This window comes from Muscardinus avellanarius (assembly GCF_963383645.1).
Source record: "Muscardinus avellanarius genome assembly, chromosome: 9".
NCBI lineage: Eukaryota > Metazoa > Chordata > Mammalia > Rodentia > Gliridae > Muscardinus > Muscardinus avellanarius.
In genome coordinates, this window is record NC_137795.1 from 48,001,504 (window position 1) to 48,020,655 (window position 19,152).

Genomic DNA, 19,152 nt, shown 5'->3' on the forward strand with positions numbered 1-19,152 from the left:
TAACACTCAGAAAATTAGACACCCTGGAACTTTTTCAATTATAGTTAATAGATACCAGTTATCAATGTTGTTTGAATGCAAATTCTTCTTGAGTTTTAGATGAGAAAAAAAATTTGGGGGGGACCTGAGAAATTCACAGGGTCCTAAGAGTTTTGAAAGACTGAAGAATAGAAACCCCTGGGGTGTTTGTTTTTGTTTGTCTGGGTTTGGCTTTGGTTTTAGTCTCGTCTAAAGCTTTAGCACTCATTACCACTAACTAACGTCTGATCTATTTGAAGCAACTGGCAAGCCCAAAGAGCAGAGGCCCTGTGGCTTTTCATGATTCAGACCTTTGCCTGATAAATGTCTAAGCAGTAGAATTAACCCGGTCCTTAGAGCCTACAAATTAGAAAGACACATAGTCTTTTTTATATTTTCCCTTTAGGCATCAAATGCAAGAGCAACCAAGCATCATATGTGTTAGACGTGTTATCTATTAGCTCTGCAAGCTGTAGAGGGCTCTGCATGTGCCATTCAGTAGGGTGCAGTTTGACCTAGAAAGGCATCCTTTCGTGAAAGAGGAAATGGTAGTCTCTTTTTAATGGTTATAGATTCAGAAGTACTATCAACTATAGTACTGTATAGAAAATACTATAGGAAGTACGAGATAAAAAAAAAACCAGTATAGAATGTACTGAACATACAGAACAAAACAGCTGGGGTTTTTTGTTTTGTTTTGTTTTGTTTTTTGTTGTTTTTTTGTTTTTGTTTTTGTTTTTGTTTTTTTTGGTTGGTTTGGCTTTTGTTGGTTACAAAAGAATTCTTCACATTGGGCCCAAAAGGAACGCAGAACCTGAAAAAAGAACTAAGAAAGAAACATAGCTGTGTGAACCAAAATATGTGTGGCAGCAGGGCTTGACAGTTTCACCACGTAATGTCAATAGCATGTGCTAAACTATGGCAAAATGCTGCACCTATGAGAAAAGTATGCTTCCATGACTACAGATCAGGTTTACTTTCAACATAATTGCTCCTACAAAATATATATACTAGGTCCTTTTATGGGTGACTTCTGTTTGCCTAAAGGAACAGTTTTATACTTTTATTTCACAATCAAGGGGGAAGAATGATAATATTTCTTTGTCTTGATGTTAACAAGTTCTATTCATTAGTTAAATCTATGAAATATCCATCTCAGAGCTTTTTCATTACAAGCCAAGAAAGTCACCTTTCCTCTTGACCTGAACCTCCACAGGGCACTGAGCTGTAAAAGAATCCATGGCTTCTTGCTTACAGGTATAGAAGAAAGAAGGAATAGACAGGGAAATACAAAGACAAGACACTGCTTAGGCATCACGAACCCAGCAAGGCAGTGAACTATTAGGCATAAATATAAAACAAAGCCTGGAAATACACGGCTTTTCCATGGCAACCTTTAATCCCAATGTGTGAATCTATGGTGTGTGCAATTAAGAGGTAGGAATAAATATGATTGCCTTTTCATTACAACACCAAATAGATCTCAGATTCTAAGTTTAACATTATTTGGATTTTTTTTCTTTTCAAACCAAGGATGGTGTAGTAGTCAAAACACTAGTATCTTATAAAGGATAGAGTATAAGTTTCAGAATCTGACATCCTACCGTTATCATATACATACTGTAATTTTGACTCTCTCTCTCTCTCTCTCTCTCTCTCTCTCTCTCTCTCTCTCTCTCTCTCTCTTCTCTCTTGTTTTGGTTTCCTTATCTGCAACATGAGAATAATATCTTTCTCTTAGTAGTGCTTAGGTGCTTTAAATGTGTGTCCATTTTAGAGCCCAGAATGTCAATGGCACTCAAATATATACTTGCTATTGTAAAAGTATCTTTATTTTAAAATCTTCATCTGGGTATGGTAGTGCATGCCTTTATTCTCAGTACTTGGGAGACTGAGACAAGAGAATTGCAGGTTCAAAGCCAGCCTCAGCAACTTAGGGAGGCCCTCAGCAATTTAGTGAGACCTTGTTACAAAATGAAAAGTAAAATAGGAGTGTGGATATAGCTAAGAATTCCCCAGGTTTAATCCCCAGTAATACACACACACACACACACACACACACACACACACACACACGTTCAGCTATTGAAGACTTATATATGTAATGAATATTAAGAACAAGAAGAAAAATTTACTCTTTCTAGCTAATATTACCTCTGGCATTTGTTAGTTGATAATTAAGAAATCAGTTGACAGCGTCCACTCTATCACAGCTGTAGACCTCTGGGGAGTCACTTCATTGAGAAGTTGTAGCTGAGAAACTAAAAGGCCTCTGTGAGCCTTGGGACATTTGCATAGCAAGATCTGTCATGCTGACTGCCACCACAATACTATGTACACAAGAAGAAAACAACCTTTCAAACTGTCAACCAGAAATAGTTAATTAGCAGAAAAAATTACTAAAGCTGATGTGCTCTCTCTTCCCTCATTCCTCTTCTTCTCTGCCTGAATGGTTCCAGCCTCGGCATGGGGACCTGCCTTATTTATGCCTTATTTAACTTGACCAACTGAAGGGATGTCGTGCCAGCCTGAATGAGAGCTCCCGGGGCTGGCAGAGCCACCCAAGGAGGCGGAGTTTCTAAGACTCCTTGGAATCCTGGAAAAGTTACCTATTAGCTCCCTGCCTCCAGCAGGAGAACTTGGCACATTTTCCATCTGCTTTTTCTCCTTATTTCTCTCACAGCAGGGTGTGATCAAAGGAAACTATTTTTAAAAAGGCCTGTAGGTATATAATGCTATCATTTTTTGTGCCACTATTTACAAAAGTTGCAGCAAACTTATGCTTTAGAGGGAAAACAATGGGATTGTATTACTCAGGCACAGGAAATGAAGGCCATCAAGAGAGGGGAATAGGGATCATTCCGTTTTTCCTTTTGAATTGGGCAAAAGATTGGTTCTTGATCATTAGATATAACTATTACTTACCTAATGCAAAATAGGTACATAAAATCAGAGGAAAACAATTTCGCAAATGAAGTAAGGTTCTGTGTAGTGCTGGGGAGGGGCCTTCTACCTCTGGGCTACACTCCCAGACCTATTTTATATTTTTATTTAGAAACAGGGTCTCACTAAATTGCTGAGAGCCTCACTAAGTAGCTAAGGCTGGCTTCGAACATACGTGATCCTCCTGTCTCAGCCTCTCAAGTACTGGAATTACAAGTGTTTGTCACCACTACCGGCTCAAAATAAGGCTCTTTAACACATGTTTTTGTTTTTAGGAAGGACTAAGGATGCTTATCTCAAGAGATCTGGATTGTACAAATACTATGTATGTCCAGTTTTCACTCCGATTTATAGCAAAAGGTAAGCTATTTCTATGGGTATGAATTCATTGTTTTCCTTCAAAAAGTTCTCCCATGTACAATTCCTCATCCACAAAGAAATAGTGGATTTATGGGACCATAAATTTTTTTAAATGGAAGAGCTAACATAAATTGATGTACATAAGTGTTCACCTGGTATAACTTTTCATGCTTAACTAATTTTCTTTAAAAATAATGTTATTTGGGATATAATAAATTTATAAGCAATTTTGTTTATATGCCAAGATTAAATGTTTAACTCTTATGATGCCAGTATAGAGTAAAAAAATTTTTTTTCTTTTTGTGGTACTGGAAATTGAACCCAGGGGCATTCTACCTCTGAGATACATCCCCAGACCTTTTTTTTTTTTTTTTTAAACAGGATATCACCAAGTTGCTGAAGCTGGCCTTGAACCTGCGATCCTCCTGTCTCAGCTTCCCAAGTACTAGTATTGCAAGCACATACTACCATGCCCATTTAGAGTAAGAAATTTTTTTAAGAGTGCAGCATAGTTTATTTGAATTTGAACATTTTTGTATCTATATATCACCTTTTAACCCTCCCAAGAAATCTATGGTAAAGTATAACCCCACATTACAAACTAGGCCACACTAGAAAGAAAGGAGAGGAGAGGAAGAAGGCTGAGGTTAATTGAAGGAGGAACTACATTCAAATAGGTGTACAAGTGTGAATGTAGCATGGTCAACCTGGACACTCAGTGTTAGGAGGGGGAAAGAAGAAGGGGGGAGGGCACCGGGCACTGTGTGAATACATGCCATTTTCAATATGATCCACATACAAATTAAAATGTAAGCACAGGCACATGCATTTCTACATACTGGGAATAATCAAGAGTGACTGCTGGTGGTAGAAATGCAAAATTATCAACCATGTACAAGGTCAGAAACAGAAGTTGAAAAGCACAGAGTAAGAAGAGGCTCTGACACTCACCTTTGGCTTCTTTAGAGTCAGAAATTTTTTAAATAACATTTCCTAAATACTATGCATAGCTTAAAGAGAAAGAAGGGAATTGTGTGGACATTTAAGACTGGTGGCTTTTTTCTTGAGATACAATCAGATTTATAAAAAATAAAATAAAATAAAATAAAATAAAATAAAATAAAGCAGCCCGTCATCACTTTCAGTTGCTGCTAAAGCATTTGGACTGTGAAGCCTCTGTATAACTATAAATCAGCTCACGCACCGATGCCGAAAGAATAGACTGAGAGCATCCTGTGTCCCCGTGCTTGTCACAATACGTCTCAGGTCCACGTTATCTTCTTCCTAGGCACTCCAGAGAGGTCTCACTCTATTCTGCTGCAATTCTCTATCAATGGAGGAATCACCTGGCAACTGATGGATGAATTTTACTTCCCTCAAACAACCAACATACTCTTCATCAATGTTCCCTTGCCGCACAGCGCCCAAACCAACGCGACGAGATTCAGACTCTGGCAACCTTATAATAATGGTAAAACCTCATGTGCTCTCCCATGGCCGTAACTGACTGCGATGTGTTAAAATGTAGATCATGTTGACAATGGCATATATAAACACAGTACTTGGTACCCTCTAAGTATGTGATTCTAAGTGGGGTGGAGGAAGCATTTGTCAACTGAGGGCCTTGGCTGTCCACTGCACATATGATGCATGCTTTATTTTTGACTAGTCTCAATATTTAACTTCATATATCTTTTCTGTGTGTGTATGTGGTACTGGGGATTGAACCTAGGGCAGTCTACCCCTGAGCTACAACCCCAGCTCTATTTTTTATTCTTTATTTTGAAACGGCATCTCACTGAGTTGCAAAGGGCCTCACTAAGTAGCTGAAGCTGGTCTCGATCCTGTGATCCTCCAGTCTCAGCCTCCCAAGTACTGAGATTTCAAGCATTTGCCACCATGCCCAGCTGCTATATAATCTTTACCATTTCTTCATACTTGACTAGTAGGTTCCCTCTTTTTTATTTATTTATTTACTTTTGCAGTACTGGGGATGGAACCCACGGACATTCTACCTCTGAGCTACACCACCCCTGGTCCTATTTTTTAGTATTTTTTATTTTTTGAAACAGAATCTCACTAAGATGTGGAGGGCCTCACTAAGTAGCTGAGGCTGTCTGCGAACCAAGAGCCTCCGGTCTCTGCCTCCCAAATGCTGGGATTGCAAGCGTGCACCACCACGCCCGGACTAGTACGTTCTCTTGATGATGTGAATATAGCGGAATCCTGGCACAGAATTAAGATTTTTTTTAAACATAATCTGGCATGATCATTAGGTACTCATCAGTTGTAACCACATTTTTGTAAAATTAATTTAAGAATGCATGATTTTATCAAAAAAGAAAAATTTAAAAAATTTAAAAAAAGAATGCATGATTTTGAGTATAATTTTACTAGCAAAATAGAACAACAGTCGAGCAAAATTTCATATCAAAATGAGAGGGACTTAGATCAAGCAGATTGTAAGCCACCTTATAAAATATCTTGTCACACACACTCCTTTCAGTGATAAGTTAAAATGAATGTACTATTTAATGCATTTTCAAATGGTTACAGAAAATGATTTTACAAATTGAATGTCTTATTGCTTCCTGTGTTTCTATTAATTTTTGGTCATAAAGGAGCAAATTTTAACAAATCTTGTATTTAATCACCTAAATAAACAGAGGTACCACGTTAAGCAGAATTCTTTACGGAGGTAACAGAAATGAACAAGAAGTACATACTTGCATCTCTAAAACTTAACCTGGGTATTTTTCTTTCATAACTTTCTTTATAAGTAAAAACTTAAAATAAAAATTTGATTTATTGCCAACTACATATGGGTACATATATGTAATACATACATATATATATAAAAAAACCATGATGAATTCTTGCCTAAATGAGTTCTTTTATACACACACACTACATATATACACACACATATTGATAGATATAGATAGATATCTTGTGTAATTAACAAATAAAATCTAAAAGAGAGCTATAACCAGTTTCAAAATCCAGGAGGTGGCTTTCTCTATATTGTTCTTGGAATGCTGACATGATTATTTTTTTCATTATATTCACCAACCACTTCCAAAAAAAGAAAATGAGAGAATGCTACTAGAATTAGAACAGTAATGGAATTAGAAAGTAGTAGAGATAGATTGCATTTAAAGCATCAGGTTATTTCTATAGGCTCCTGTTTATAAATCACTTTATAGCCGGGCGTGGTGGCGCACGCTTGTAATCCCCGCTCTTGGGAGGCGCAGACAGGAGGATGGCGCTGGTTTGGAGCCAGCCTCGCTGGCTTAAGAGACCCTGTTTCCAAATAAAAAAAAAATAAAAATAAATAGGTCTGGGAGTGTATCCCGGAGGTAGAAGGACTTCCAGGAACCCCAGTACCAAGAATAATAATAATAAATAAATAAATAAATAAATATCCCTTTATATATTTTGTGAGAGTTATACTAAATTTAGATATTAGTGAAGAAGCAACCTCGAGAATTTGAGGTTCCTGCTTGGCATGGTTTCCTCATCTTGCTTCAGGGTCAGCTCGGGCAGTGGTCTGCAGGGCAGCCTGGGCTTGGTTTTTCCTTTCTCTTCTGCTCTGTAACGTCTTCCTTAAACACCTGACCTAAGTCACCACGTCAAATGCGGTGATAGTCTAAGAAGTTATTTCATTCATACATATTCATTCTATATATTCTCACAGATCTTCAGATAAACACAGGAGGTTTTAAAAAGCATTAAGAGGAAAAATTAAGTATTATATATCATAGGCTATTTTTTCTATATGAAATAAATAAAGCAATTAAATGTACTATGTATCAAGACAGTTTTGATGGCCCTCTTCTTCAACTTGACTTAAACACAACGCTAAGTCATGAGTTGACCCTCAAAGTTGAGTTGCTGGTTAATGTAACCTTGGTTTTAAGTCCACTGACTGCCCATCCTCACCGACCAGGCATCTTACTGATTCCCACAAACCACTCAACACAACTCAACCCCACTCTTGCTTAACACCACTGTGATCAGAAAGACAACACGTTTTCACAAGCTGTGTGTTAAAGCCCCTGAAATCACGGAGGCAGTTCTGTGCTGTCGATTTATTATAATGGTTGCAAGCTTAATTTTTTTCACACTTTTTTGTGGTACTGGGAATAGAACCCAGCAGCACTATACCTCCAAGCTACGCCCCCTGCCCTATTTACTTTAGTCTTTTTTTTTTTTTTTTTGGTGGTACTGGGATTCCTGGAAGCCCTTCTACCTCCGGGATACACTCCCACGGGCTACACTCCCAGACCTATTTTTTAACTTTTTTATGTGGAAACAGGGTCTCTTAAGCCAGTGTGGCTGGCTTCGAACCTGCGTGATCCTCCTGTCTCCGCCTCCCAAGCGCGGGGATTACAAGCGTGCGCCACCACGCCCGGCTGGTCTTTTTATTTTTTGAAATAGGGTCTCATTGAGTTGTGAAGGGCCTTGCTAAGTAGCTGAGGCTTTCTGCAAAGCACAATCCTCCAGTCTCAGCCTCCCGAATGCTGGGATTACAAGCGTGCACCACCACACTGGCTCATACTTTGATCACTATTAGCACACCGTTATGGAGCTTGTGAGTTTGGTCTAGAAGGCATGCGTTTGACCTGTTGTTGTACTGAATTCCTTCTAGTCTTTACTTTTCTCCAATGAGAAAAAATGTTCCTTATCTTTGGAAAAACTTGCTTTATCCCAAAAATGCCTTAGGTAAGAAAGAAGAAATCTGGATTGTTGATGACTTCATTATCGATGGAAATAATCTGAACAACCCTGTGGTGCTTCTGGATACATTTGACTTTGGGCCCAGAGAAGACAATTGGTTTTTCTATCCCGGTGGTAACATCGGTCTTTATTGCCCATATTCTTCAAAGGGAGCACCGTAAGTATTTAATTGAGGAGCTAAAAATAAGACCACTGCTCTGTACAAATCATGTTAAATTTTTGCCTAAATGGATTCCTTGTTTCTCTTGGATAACAGTGAAGAAGATTCAGCTATGGTGTTTGTTTCAAATGAAGTTGGGGAGCATTCCATTACTACTCGTGACCTAAATGTCAATGAGAACACCATCATACAATTTGAGGTACTTAAATTTGTATTATTAAAAAAAATTTAAATTTTACCTCACACAAAAGCTTTGAGAAAAAAAGAAGCCCTTAGATAATCTCATCGATTATGACTTCCCATTTTTGTGGAAGGACATAAGAGATTTTAGGGTCATACCTCCCTTTAATTAGTAAAATCAATTTTATCATAGTGATGTTCATTTCTGCATTTCTATCCTTTATTTATGACATAGTTTCTCCACCTACCATGATAAGTTGTTGAAATAAACTGTTTTGAACATTATAAAAATGAAAACTATCATATTATTATGGTATTGCTCTTTGCATTTTCATGTGAAATTTGAAATTTCTTAGGACCCAGGTCAGTGTCTCTGTCATTATCATGATGCCATGAATTCTACAGATAAAATAATTCTACAGTTTCATAATTTTAAATATACTTGTTCTGTGTATTTCATTTCATTTATTCATTCATTATATTTATCAAGAAAGAAACATAAAAACTTTTATATATTTCAAAAACTTAGATAAAGTCATCAGAGCCAAAGGTGTATAATGAGCTGAACATATAATCCCAGTACTTAGGAGGCTAAGTCAGGAGGATCACAAGTTGGAGGCCAGCCTCAGAAACTTAGCAAGACTGTTTCAAAATAAATAAAAAGGGCTGAGGGTGTAGCTCAGTGGTAGAACACTCTGGTTCAATCCCCAGCAACACACACACAAAAAGTGTCTTATGGCAATGTGTCATAGCAGAGTCTGTACCACCCAGTCAGCAGACTTCTTTGAAGTAGTGCATTAGCCGGGCGTGGTGGCACACACTTGTAATCCCAGCCTGGGGGACTGAGACAGGAGAATTGTAGGTTTGAGGCCAGCCTCAGCAAGTACTGAAATTCTCATCAACCTAGTGAGACGCTGTTTTAAAATTAAAAAAAATAAAGCCGGGCGTGGTGGCGCACGCTTGTAATCCCCGCGCTTGGGAGGCAGAGACAGAAGGATCGCGCAGGTTCGAAGCCAGCTGCGCGCACTGGCTTAGGAGACCCTGTTTCCAAATAAAAATGTAAAAATAGGTCTGGGAGTGTAGCCCGGAGGTAGAAGGGCTTCCAGGAACCCCAGTACCACCAAATAATAATAATAATAATAATAATAATAATAATAATAATAATACAAAATAAAATTTAAAAATATAAAATAGGGCTGGTGGTGTAGCTCAGAGGTAGAATGCCCCTTGGTTTTATCCAAGTACCACAAAAAAAAAGGAAAAAGAAATAGCACTTCAATGCATCAACATAACTTTGAACATTTGTTCTACATTATCTGTCTTCATGCCCTAAATTAGAGTTATCTTTTTTTGTATGTGGGCGGGAGGACTGGGGATAGAACCTGGTTCTACCTCTGAGCTTCACTGCAGCCCCTTTTTTTTATTTCTTTTTGAAGCAGAGTCTCACTAGGTTGCTGAAAGTCTCCTTACATTGCCGAGGGTGTCCTGGAACCTACGATTCTCCTGTGTCATCCTCTCGAGTACTGAGATTACAGGCCTGGGCCACCGTGCCGAAATAGCCTTATCTCTTGCAACTCCAAAAGTTAAAGACTAAGTGATTCCTAAGTAGAAAAATCATTCTGCATTTGTAACGATCTATTATATTTTTCAGTTTTATTTTATGCTTTAAATGCTAATAAAAAGGTACCACTTTCATCTCTTTGAAGAGCTCTGTTATCAAAAGAATTCAGGCAGAAACAACTTCCTGTAGTCGAAAAATTTATCAAGTGGCAGTCATTTACTCATCAGAAGGTAAAAGGAGCAACTACAAACACACACGCGCGCACACACGTGCTCATGCACACGCACACGCACACACGCGTGCATGCACACACACACATGCACACACGCGCATGCACAATGCAAGCAATCGCCAGTTCCTTTATATTACAATGGCATAACAACAAGAAAATGTTAATCCCAATTGGAAGGGGAAGATGTTTTCAAAGAAATAATTTATTAAGGTTTTAGATGAGTACATATGGAATCCTGGAAAAAGGAATGAAATGGTTGTTTCTCTAAGGGCTGAAGAGGTCTTTACATAGAGTAGAACAGTGATTTTTCGAGGTGGGAAAGAGAGGAAGTAGAAGCAGATCAAAAGTAGAGTGAATAAATCAGACTAATGTACTGTGTGAGGGTTAAGTTTAAAATATCACATACTGAAAACAAGTTAAGAGGGTAGATTTTATTTTTTTATTTTTTTAGGTGGTACTGGGGGTGGAACCCAAAGGCTTTCTGCCTCCAGGCTATACTCCCAGACCATTTTTATATTTTATTTGGAAACAGGGTCTCACTAAGTTGCTGAGAGCCTCACTAAGTAGCTGAGGCTGGCTTCGAACCTGTGCGATCCTCCTGTCTCGGCCTCCCAAGCGCGGGGATTACAAGCGTGCGCCACCACACCTGGCTAAGAGGGTAGATTTTAGGTGTCCTTACAATACACACACACACAGAGAAGGCAACTGTGGAAGTGGAGCAGAGCTAACTTGCTTAACTCTAGTAGTACACATACCACCAGAATATTGTCTCAAAACAGCATCTTTCCACCTTCCAATAGGGATAATTTTTTAATTTTTTATTTTTTTATTTTTGGTGGTACTGGGGTTCCTGGAAGCCCTTCTACCTCAGGGTCACATTCCCAGACCTATTTTATATTTTTTATTTGGAAACAGGGTCTCTTAAACCAGTGAGGCTGCCTCTGAACCAGCGCGATCCTCCTGTCTCCGCCTCCTATGCGCGGGGATTACAAGCGTGCGCCACCACGCCCGGCTTATTCTTTATTTTGAAACCGGGTCTCACTGAGTTGCAGAGGGCCTCACTAAGTAGCTGAGGCTGTCCGCGAACCGCGATCCTCCGGTCTCAGCCTCCCGAATGCTGGGATTACAAGAGTGCACCACCAGGCATGGCTGGCATAATTTTTTAAAAGGGTTTTTCTTTGTGCCAGGGAAATAATAACACTGATCGTGGTCAGGCTTATTTTGATACTTAATATGTGTTGAAGATCTTTCATATGTAAGGCTTTGGGGATTATGTGGAAGCTATCACAAGAGGGAAAACTAGAAATCTTCCTCCCTAAAATCAGGATTAGGGAACAGCCCAGTGCTTGGAAGGCTAAGACAGTAGGGTCAGGGTTCGAGGCCAGCCTCAGCAATTTAGCAATACTCTGTTTCAAAATAAAAATTAAAAAGGGCTGGGAATGTAGCTCAGAGGTACAATGTCTCTGAGTTTAATCCCCAGGACCAAATTTAAAAAAAAAAAAAAAAGCAAACAAAATACAGTCTTTTCAACTTTTCATTACAACTTACTTGGTTTGATTACATAAATGGACGAAGGGTAAAATTTTGAATCGTTCCAGCCTTGGCCTCACCCACTTTATAGTTTCTCATAAAATGAGAGAAAATAAATGTTTCATGAGGATTTTTGAGGTTCCTTATGAAAAATTGTAATTTAAAGGTAATATCTGATATCACCGGCGCAAAACAGAATCTTACAGTGTTAAATATTTCAGGAAGGCAGCTCCCAGGAAAATGGACTCTGGAAAATAATGAAGTGCTGAATTATTTCAAGGCTAGCTGCTCCGAGGTAATCTATATCATTTTTTTCTTTTCTCCCAAGATCAACGTAGGATGCTCCACTGATAGCTCATCCGCTGATCCGGTCAGACTGGAGTTTTCAAGGGACTTCGGGGCCACCTGGCACCTGCTGCTCCCCCTCTGCTACCACAGCAGCAGCCACGTCAGCTCCTTGTGCTCCACGGAGCACCACCCCAGCAGCTCCTACTACGCAGGGACCACCCAGGGCTGGAGGAGGGAAGTCGTGCACTTCGGGAAGCTGCACCTCTGCGGGTGAGGGCCTGCGACCGGGTACCACGTCCTGCTCGGTCCCAATTCAGAACAAAGAATTTATTCTTTCAGAGTCTGTCAGAAAAAAAAAGAAAATAGTAACACAGGACTTGTAAGATGGAAGGGGGAGCCGGGTTTGGTAACACAGACTTTTCTGTAATAATCCCAGATCTTGGGAGGCTGAGACAGAAGGATCACAGATTTGAGGATAACCTCAGCAACACAGTGAGATGCTTGGCAATCTAGCAAGAAGCTGTTTCAGAACAAAAATTGTAAAAGGAGTTGGGGGTGTAGCTCAGAGGTAGGCAGCCCCTGCGTTCAATCCCTAGTACAAAAAAAAAAAAAAAAAAGATGGAAACTCTTACTGATGGAAACTCTCTCTGATAGCTTGTCCGTGAAGTCAGCAGTGTTCCTTGCTACTTTATCAGAGGAGAAATTTCACCTCCTATTTCTTTCTCAGTTCTCACTTGAAGCGGATCAATAGATATTTAAAACTTAGGACCTAGACTGATAAATGACTACTTTACAATTTAGGTGGATTTCAGAGCGCTCAGTGAGCTGCACCTGGCTCCCACCTCAGCATACAAATGCGGCCAGGATTGAGTACATTTGAACTTCTCCCTGAGCCGCACGCAGCCCGTGGATTCCTGGTGTCTCATAAAAAATCCTTACCACTTCTCCCTCAGGCATGCCTACTTTTTCAACTTCTCTCAGCATTCTTGTAACATGTATTTGACTCTTCTTTTAAAAAGCTATTTGGAGATAAAAGACTTCAACCCTAATAGAAATGAAATGAAGAGTCAAGTTCAAAAAACAAAACTAATAATATACGTGAACAAAGGGAGGAAGCCCACAAAGCCGCCTGCCTCGGAGTTTTTGTGTATTCTTTCAGAATAAAGAATTTACTCTTTCAGAGTTTGTCAAAAAAAAAAGAAAAGAAAAAGAAGAAAGTAGTAACATCATACTTTCAAGATGGAAATAGATTCATATTCCTGATGTGAAACTGAGCATAATTAGAAGCTTTAGGTCTTCCAAGCAAAACTACTAATACTTAGTATTTTTCCAAGATTATAAAAGTGACTTTTCCAGAGTCTGATTCCCTTTGGACATAAATCTATTCACTCGTCATCTGACGGGCACAATTCTCATAATTTGATTGCTAAAGACTTAAATGTCTTCTGTTCTTGACTATATCACTGACTAATCTTGCTGTTACATGAGGACATTATTCAAATGCCAAATCCACTTTTTTTTTTTAAGGTAAACATCACTAAGTAAAATGTCTTCTAGATCTAGTAGAAGTGCTAGACAGAGGAGAGAAGGAGTCACTGGAGGTCTCCTAGGAATCAATGGAGCTGATAGCTCAGCCAGCATGGCCAGGAGACTCCTCCTAGTTGAAAGGCCTTGTTTATAAGCCAGGCATGGTGGCGCACGCTTGTAATCCCCGCGCTTGGGAGGCGGAGACAGGAGGATCGCGCAGGTTCGTAGCCAGCCACACTGGCTAAGGAGACCCTGTTTCCAAATAAAAATATAAAAATAGGTCTGGGAGGGTATCCCAGAGGTAGAAGGGTTTCCAGGAACCCCAGTACCACCAAAAAAAGAAGAAAAAGAAAAAAAAAGAAATAAGAAATAATAAAAACAATAAAATAAAAATAAAAAAAAGCTGGGAGTGTAGCTCAGAGGTAGAATACCCCTGGGTTCAATCTCTGTTACCAGCACACCTGCATGCACAAAATCATTTGCCAAAAGGAATATAAAATTTCTTACCAAGAAATTGGAAGAATTTACTGGAAAGATATTGAGGACCTGCACAAACTTTACTCCGAAGCGTAAGGAGTTTGTGATCCTATTTTTATCATGCTAACATTAATATCACTCAGCAAACCACAGCTCTCATTTTCTGGGGTTCTTAATTCTAAATTTTCTAAGAATCAAGTAATATAGTCAGCTACAGTCAGAAATCATGTTGTTCCTGGAGCATAAGTCTTCAAAGACCACGCCTGTGGGCTGGGTAGACAAGGGTCAGGCCTGGATACCAAATCACTTAGGCACTGCTATGGTCTGAAAGCTCACCCCCCACCCCCCAACACACACAGGAATTCACATGGAAATCTAATTCCATGGTGATGGTATTAGAAACAGGGACCTGCAAACTGGGCATGGTAGCCCACACCTTTAATCCCAGAACTTGGGAGGCTGAGATAGGAGGATTGCAGGCTCAAGGACAACTTCAGCAGCTTAGTGAAACTCTCAGCAAACTAGTGAGACCCCGTTTCATAAAATAAAAATAAAAAAGGGCTGATGGTGTCGTTTGGAGGTAGAATGACCCTGGTTCAATCCCCAGTACCACAAAAAGCAAAAACAAAAAAGTGGGTCCTGCAGGGAAGAGACGAGGTCATGAGGATGGATTCCTCATGAGTGGGGTCACTTCCCTGTAAAAGAGGTCTCAGAGATGTGCCTTGCCTCTTACACGTGTGAGAACTCAGCCCCGTGTAAACCAGAGAGTGAGCCCCCACCAAACACTGAACGTGCTAGCTCCTTGGTCTTGGACTTCCAGTCTCCAGTACTAAAAGAAGCAAATTTCTGCTGTATATAGGTCACTCAGTTTATATTACTTTGTTATAGCCATCCAAAGAGACTAAGACAGCCGCCTGTGATGAGAGCATTCCAAGAAATTCCCTTGTCGTATTGCTGCGAAGCACCAGATTTTCTCTTTCTTCTCTTTTGTGGATCTTCAATTTCCTTTAATTGCCCAGTTAGGAATTATTCAATAGGGCCAGGCCTGGTGGCTCATGCCTGTCATCCCAGTACTTGGGAGGCTGAGACAGGAGGATCACAGGTTCAAGGTCAGCCTCAGCAAATTAGCAAGATCAACATCAATGTAGCAAGACCCCGTTCCCAAATAAAAAAAAATAAAAAAGACTGGAGGTGTAGCTAAGAGACAGAACATTCTTGGGTTCAGTCTCTAGTACCCAAAATTTTTTTAATAAGATAAATAATTATTAATACAAAACATCACTAAAGATAGGGGCAGGCCATGGTTTTAGGTTGTTTTAACAACTGAGACTTGCTTCAGCAAGTTCCCACATGGAAATAACGCTATCTAAAGGAGATCTGTCAACTGGGGAAGACACCTACGCCAGGACAGTGCCATAGCATCATGGTGGCCGCCCCACTTAGGATTTGGTGGTGTCCACCGCGCTTTGCTCATAAAGAGTGACAGTTTTCTTTGGAAATTTGAGCAGCGCTTGGGAGGCAGAGACAAGAGGATCGCACAGGTCCGAAGCCAGCCGCGTGCACTGGCTTAGGAGACCCTGTTTCCAAAATAAAAATGTAAAAATAGGTCTGGGAGTGTAGCCCAGAGGTAGAAGGGCTTCCAGGAACCCCAGTACCACCAAAACACACACACGCACACACACACACACACACACACACACTCCCATAATAACATACAGAACTTAGACTATCATATTATTTGGGTTCCGTGTCATTTCTATTTCCACAAAGGCGGCATGCCCACCCTCAGAATGGTTTACACCTACCTTTCAAACTGCCTTCAACCATTTCTATGAGAGGAAAAATTTGCCTTAACAGTGTTGTCTAGTCCTTGTTTCAAGAAAAGAATTAGCACTGTTCTTAAAACCCACACGGGCATGAATTGCTGGAAGGCAAAAGCTAAATTTTCTCCAACTCAGTGAACCATTCCTTGGTTTGTATTCAGCATGGTACATAAAAATGGCACAAAAGCTAGCTGCTAAAAAATATATAAAACCCATATCTTAGTTACCCTTCTCTGTGACTAGATACACATGCCAAAAAAAAGGATATCAAATGTTTTCAGGATCCAAATGGCCATATTTTTCTGCCTCTGCATATTGTGAATTTACATTCAAAACATAAATATTGAGTTTCCATCTAATTTTACTCACACCACTTTTGTGTTCTTTTAGTCGAGTCTTATTTTTCTGTCTTTAAAACTTTCTAATTGCTTTTGCTTTATGCGGTTTCATAATGAGTTTACCAGAACCCCTGCTTGATAGAGGCAGTGTTGTGTGCTTGAAATTTTAAGTTGATGTTTTAAAAAACGACTCTTTGAACATGGCTGGCTTGGGAGAGCAGGTGCTGACGTCCACCAAGAAGGGACGCTGTGAGGAGTTTTCAAAGTGAGATTCCACAGACGAGAACCACAGCGAAACCAACCCCTTCAGCCCATTCATCATAGTGCCTGCGGTTTCTGTCAAGGCAGGTGAACAACAATAAATACCCAGCCAAGGTGGTTCATTTGTATGCAGAACATTTGAATAAATAAGAAGTTAAAAAAAATCCATGTAGACTTTTGTTCAAAGGAAAACTCAAGCCATTTCCCTCAGCTCAGCAGTCTGAAAGTTCAAAAGGTAAGAAGTGCTTCTTGCCACGACAAAACTCTGACAAGTATTTGAAAATGAAATTTAATTATGAGTTGGCACTTTGGGGGCAGCTTAGTAGAGTTGGAGTCTGGATATAAACAGTGAAATTAAGGTTAAAATTATATGTGAGAGCCGGGTGAGGTGGCACCTCCGAAGTACTGTAATCCCAAGACTAGGGAGGCTGAGACAGGAGGATCACAGGTTTGTGGCCAGCCTCAGCTCTGCAATTTAGTGATACCCTATTTCAAAATAAAGAATAAAAAAAATAGGTCTGGGCGTATAGCTTGGAGGTAGATGCCCTCCTTGGTTCAATCTCCAGTACTACAAAAAGGGGGGCTATAGATATAGCTCAGAGGTGGAATACCCCTAGTTTCAACCGAGTACAAGGGGGGAAAAACAGTAAAATAAAAATAAATCTAATTTTTTGAATGAAATTCTCATACTTGCTACAATGTGGTTGAACCTCGAAAATATGCCATGTGAATGAAGCCAGACATCAAAGCTACATTTTATATTTCATTTATATGAAATATCCAAAATAGGTAAATCCAGGGAGACAGAAAACATATTAATGGTTGCCAGGGCCTGGTGGAAGTGGGGAAATGGGGGTGACTGCTTCATAGATATGGGGTTTCCTTTTGGGGTGATGAAAATATGTTGGAACTGAACAGGTAGATAACATTATGAATGGGAGATAACATTATGAATGCCACTGAACTGTGGCTATTGGTTATTTTTATATTTTACTAATTTTACTTTGATTTTTTTTTTTTTTTTTTTGGTGGTACTGGGGTTCCTGGAAGCCCTTCTACCTCCGGGCTACACTCCCAGACCTATTTTTACATTTTTACTTGGAAACAGGGTCTCCTAAGCCAGCGCGCGCGGCTGGCTTCGAACCTGCGCGATCCTCCTGTCTCTGCCTCCCAAGCGCGGGGATTACAAGCGTGCGCCACCACACCCGGCTTTACTTTGATTTTAAAAGATCAATTATGCAGAGTATAGATAATACGGATGGAGACATCTTCATCAATAAAGTTGATTTTGGCTATACATGGTGGCACACATCTATAGTCCCAGTATTGGGAGGTTAAACTGGGAGGATATCAGGTTTGAGAACAGCCTCAGCAATTTAGTGAGACCCTCAGAAACATAGGAAGACCTTGTTTTAAAACAAAAAAAGAGCCGGGCGTGGTGGCGCACGCTTGTAATCCCCGCGCTTGGGAGGCGGAGACAGGTGGATCGCGCTGGTTCGAAGCTAGCCTTGCTGGCTTAAGAGACTCTGTTTCCACATAAAAATGTTAAAAAATAGGTCTGGGAGTGTAGCCCGTGGGAGTGTATCCCAGAGGTAGAAGGGCTTCCAGGAACCCCAGTATCACCAAAAAAAAAAAAGAGTTGAGGTTTAGCTTGGAGGTAGAATTTCCCAGGTTTCCCTCCACAGTACTAAAAATAAAAAGTCAATATTGAAAAATGGTAGGAAGGGCAGGTGTTTGGGAAAGGCTCACAGGAAACAGGGAATGTAAACAGGAAACTGGCAAAATCCTAGAGTCTGAAGAATAGAGTTGTGTTCTTGAAATGACAAATCACGGTTTCTACTTTTCGGGGGTCGTTCACAGGTAGCAACTGCCCACCGTTCAGCGATCAGATGTGCTTACTCTAAAAGTATACCGTTCTGTTGATTAGCTGTTGAAAGACTTGTACCTCTTTTCCAGATCTGTACGTTTCAGATGGTACCAAGGATTTTACCACGCTGGCTCTCAGCCAGTGACCTGGGCCATCGACAATGTCTACATTGGACCCCAGTGTGAAGAGATGTGTAACGGACATGGCAGCTGTATCAATGGAACCAAGTGCATGTGTGACCCTGGCTACTCGGGCCCAACCTGCAAAATAAGTACCAAAAACCCTGATTTTCTCAAGGATGATTTTGAAGGTGCTCTTTTCTCATAAATTCTGTGTATCTTTGTGAAAGAACTTTTGTGTTAGACACAATCTGTGATAGAGGATTAAACATTAAGTTCTCTCTTATTTCATCAATATCATTACAGTTGTTAACATCAAAAGGTTTACTTAGTTTTGAAATTTTATAGGGTTCTATTTTTTGAAACAATGGTCAACGAGAGAGAGCAAGACCTGAACTGAGAAAAACTAAGGCTAGTTTTGCCTTTTTTTATGCCACATGTGATTTCCGAGTCTAGAGTGGTTAATCTTGGATGTAAGAAACTAATTTTCAGAAATCTAAGACCCTGTTATTTTTTCCACCAACTCATTTAACAGCTTCTCATCAATTTCAGTAGCTTAGTTTTTATAGCTAGATTCTAGCATCATTACATGCAAAGATAATCTTACCACAAAAAGTGCATATGCTGTAATGATGGAAAAAAACATCTAAGTTGTAGTACATGCCAAACTGGATAAGCACCTTCCTAGAAGCTCATATACAATAGCTCTATATAGTAAGATAATTAGA

General features: G+C 39.9%; 1 protein-coding gene across 1 annotated transcript in view; it reads left to right on the forward strand.

Annotated features, from left to right (window-relative positions):
* Positions 1-19,152, forward strand: part of RELN (reelin) — a gene marked incomplete at both ends in the record, with an annotated part of 510,757 nt that overhangs the window by 418,129 nt on the left and 73,476 nt on the right. The window contains 6 exons of the mRNA XM_080701477.1: positions 3,237-3,321; positions 4,610-4,792; positions 8,047-8,218; positions 8,318-8,420; positions 12,053-12,282; positions 18,395-18,615. Coding sequence (XP_080557603.1) covers positions 3,237-3,321; positions 4,610-4,792; positions 8,047-8,218; positions 8,318-8,420; positions 12,053-12,282; positions 18,395-18,615 — 994 coding nt within the window. The remainder of the gene's footprint in view (positions 1-3,236; positions 3,322-4,609; positions 4,793-8,046; positions 8,219-8,317; positions 8,421-12,052; positions 12,283-18,394; positions 18,616-19,152) is intronic.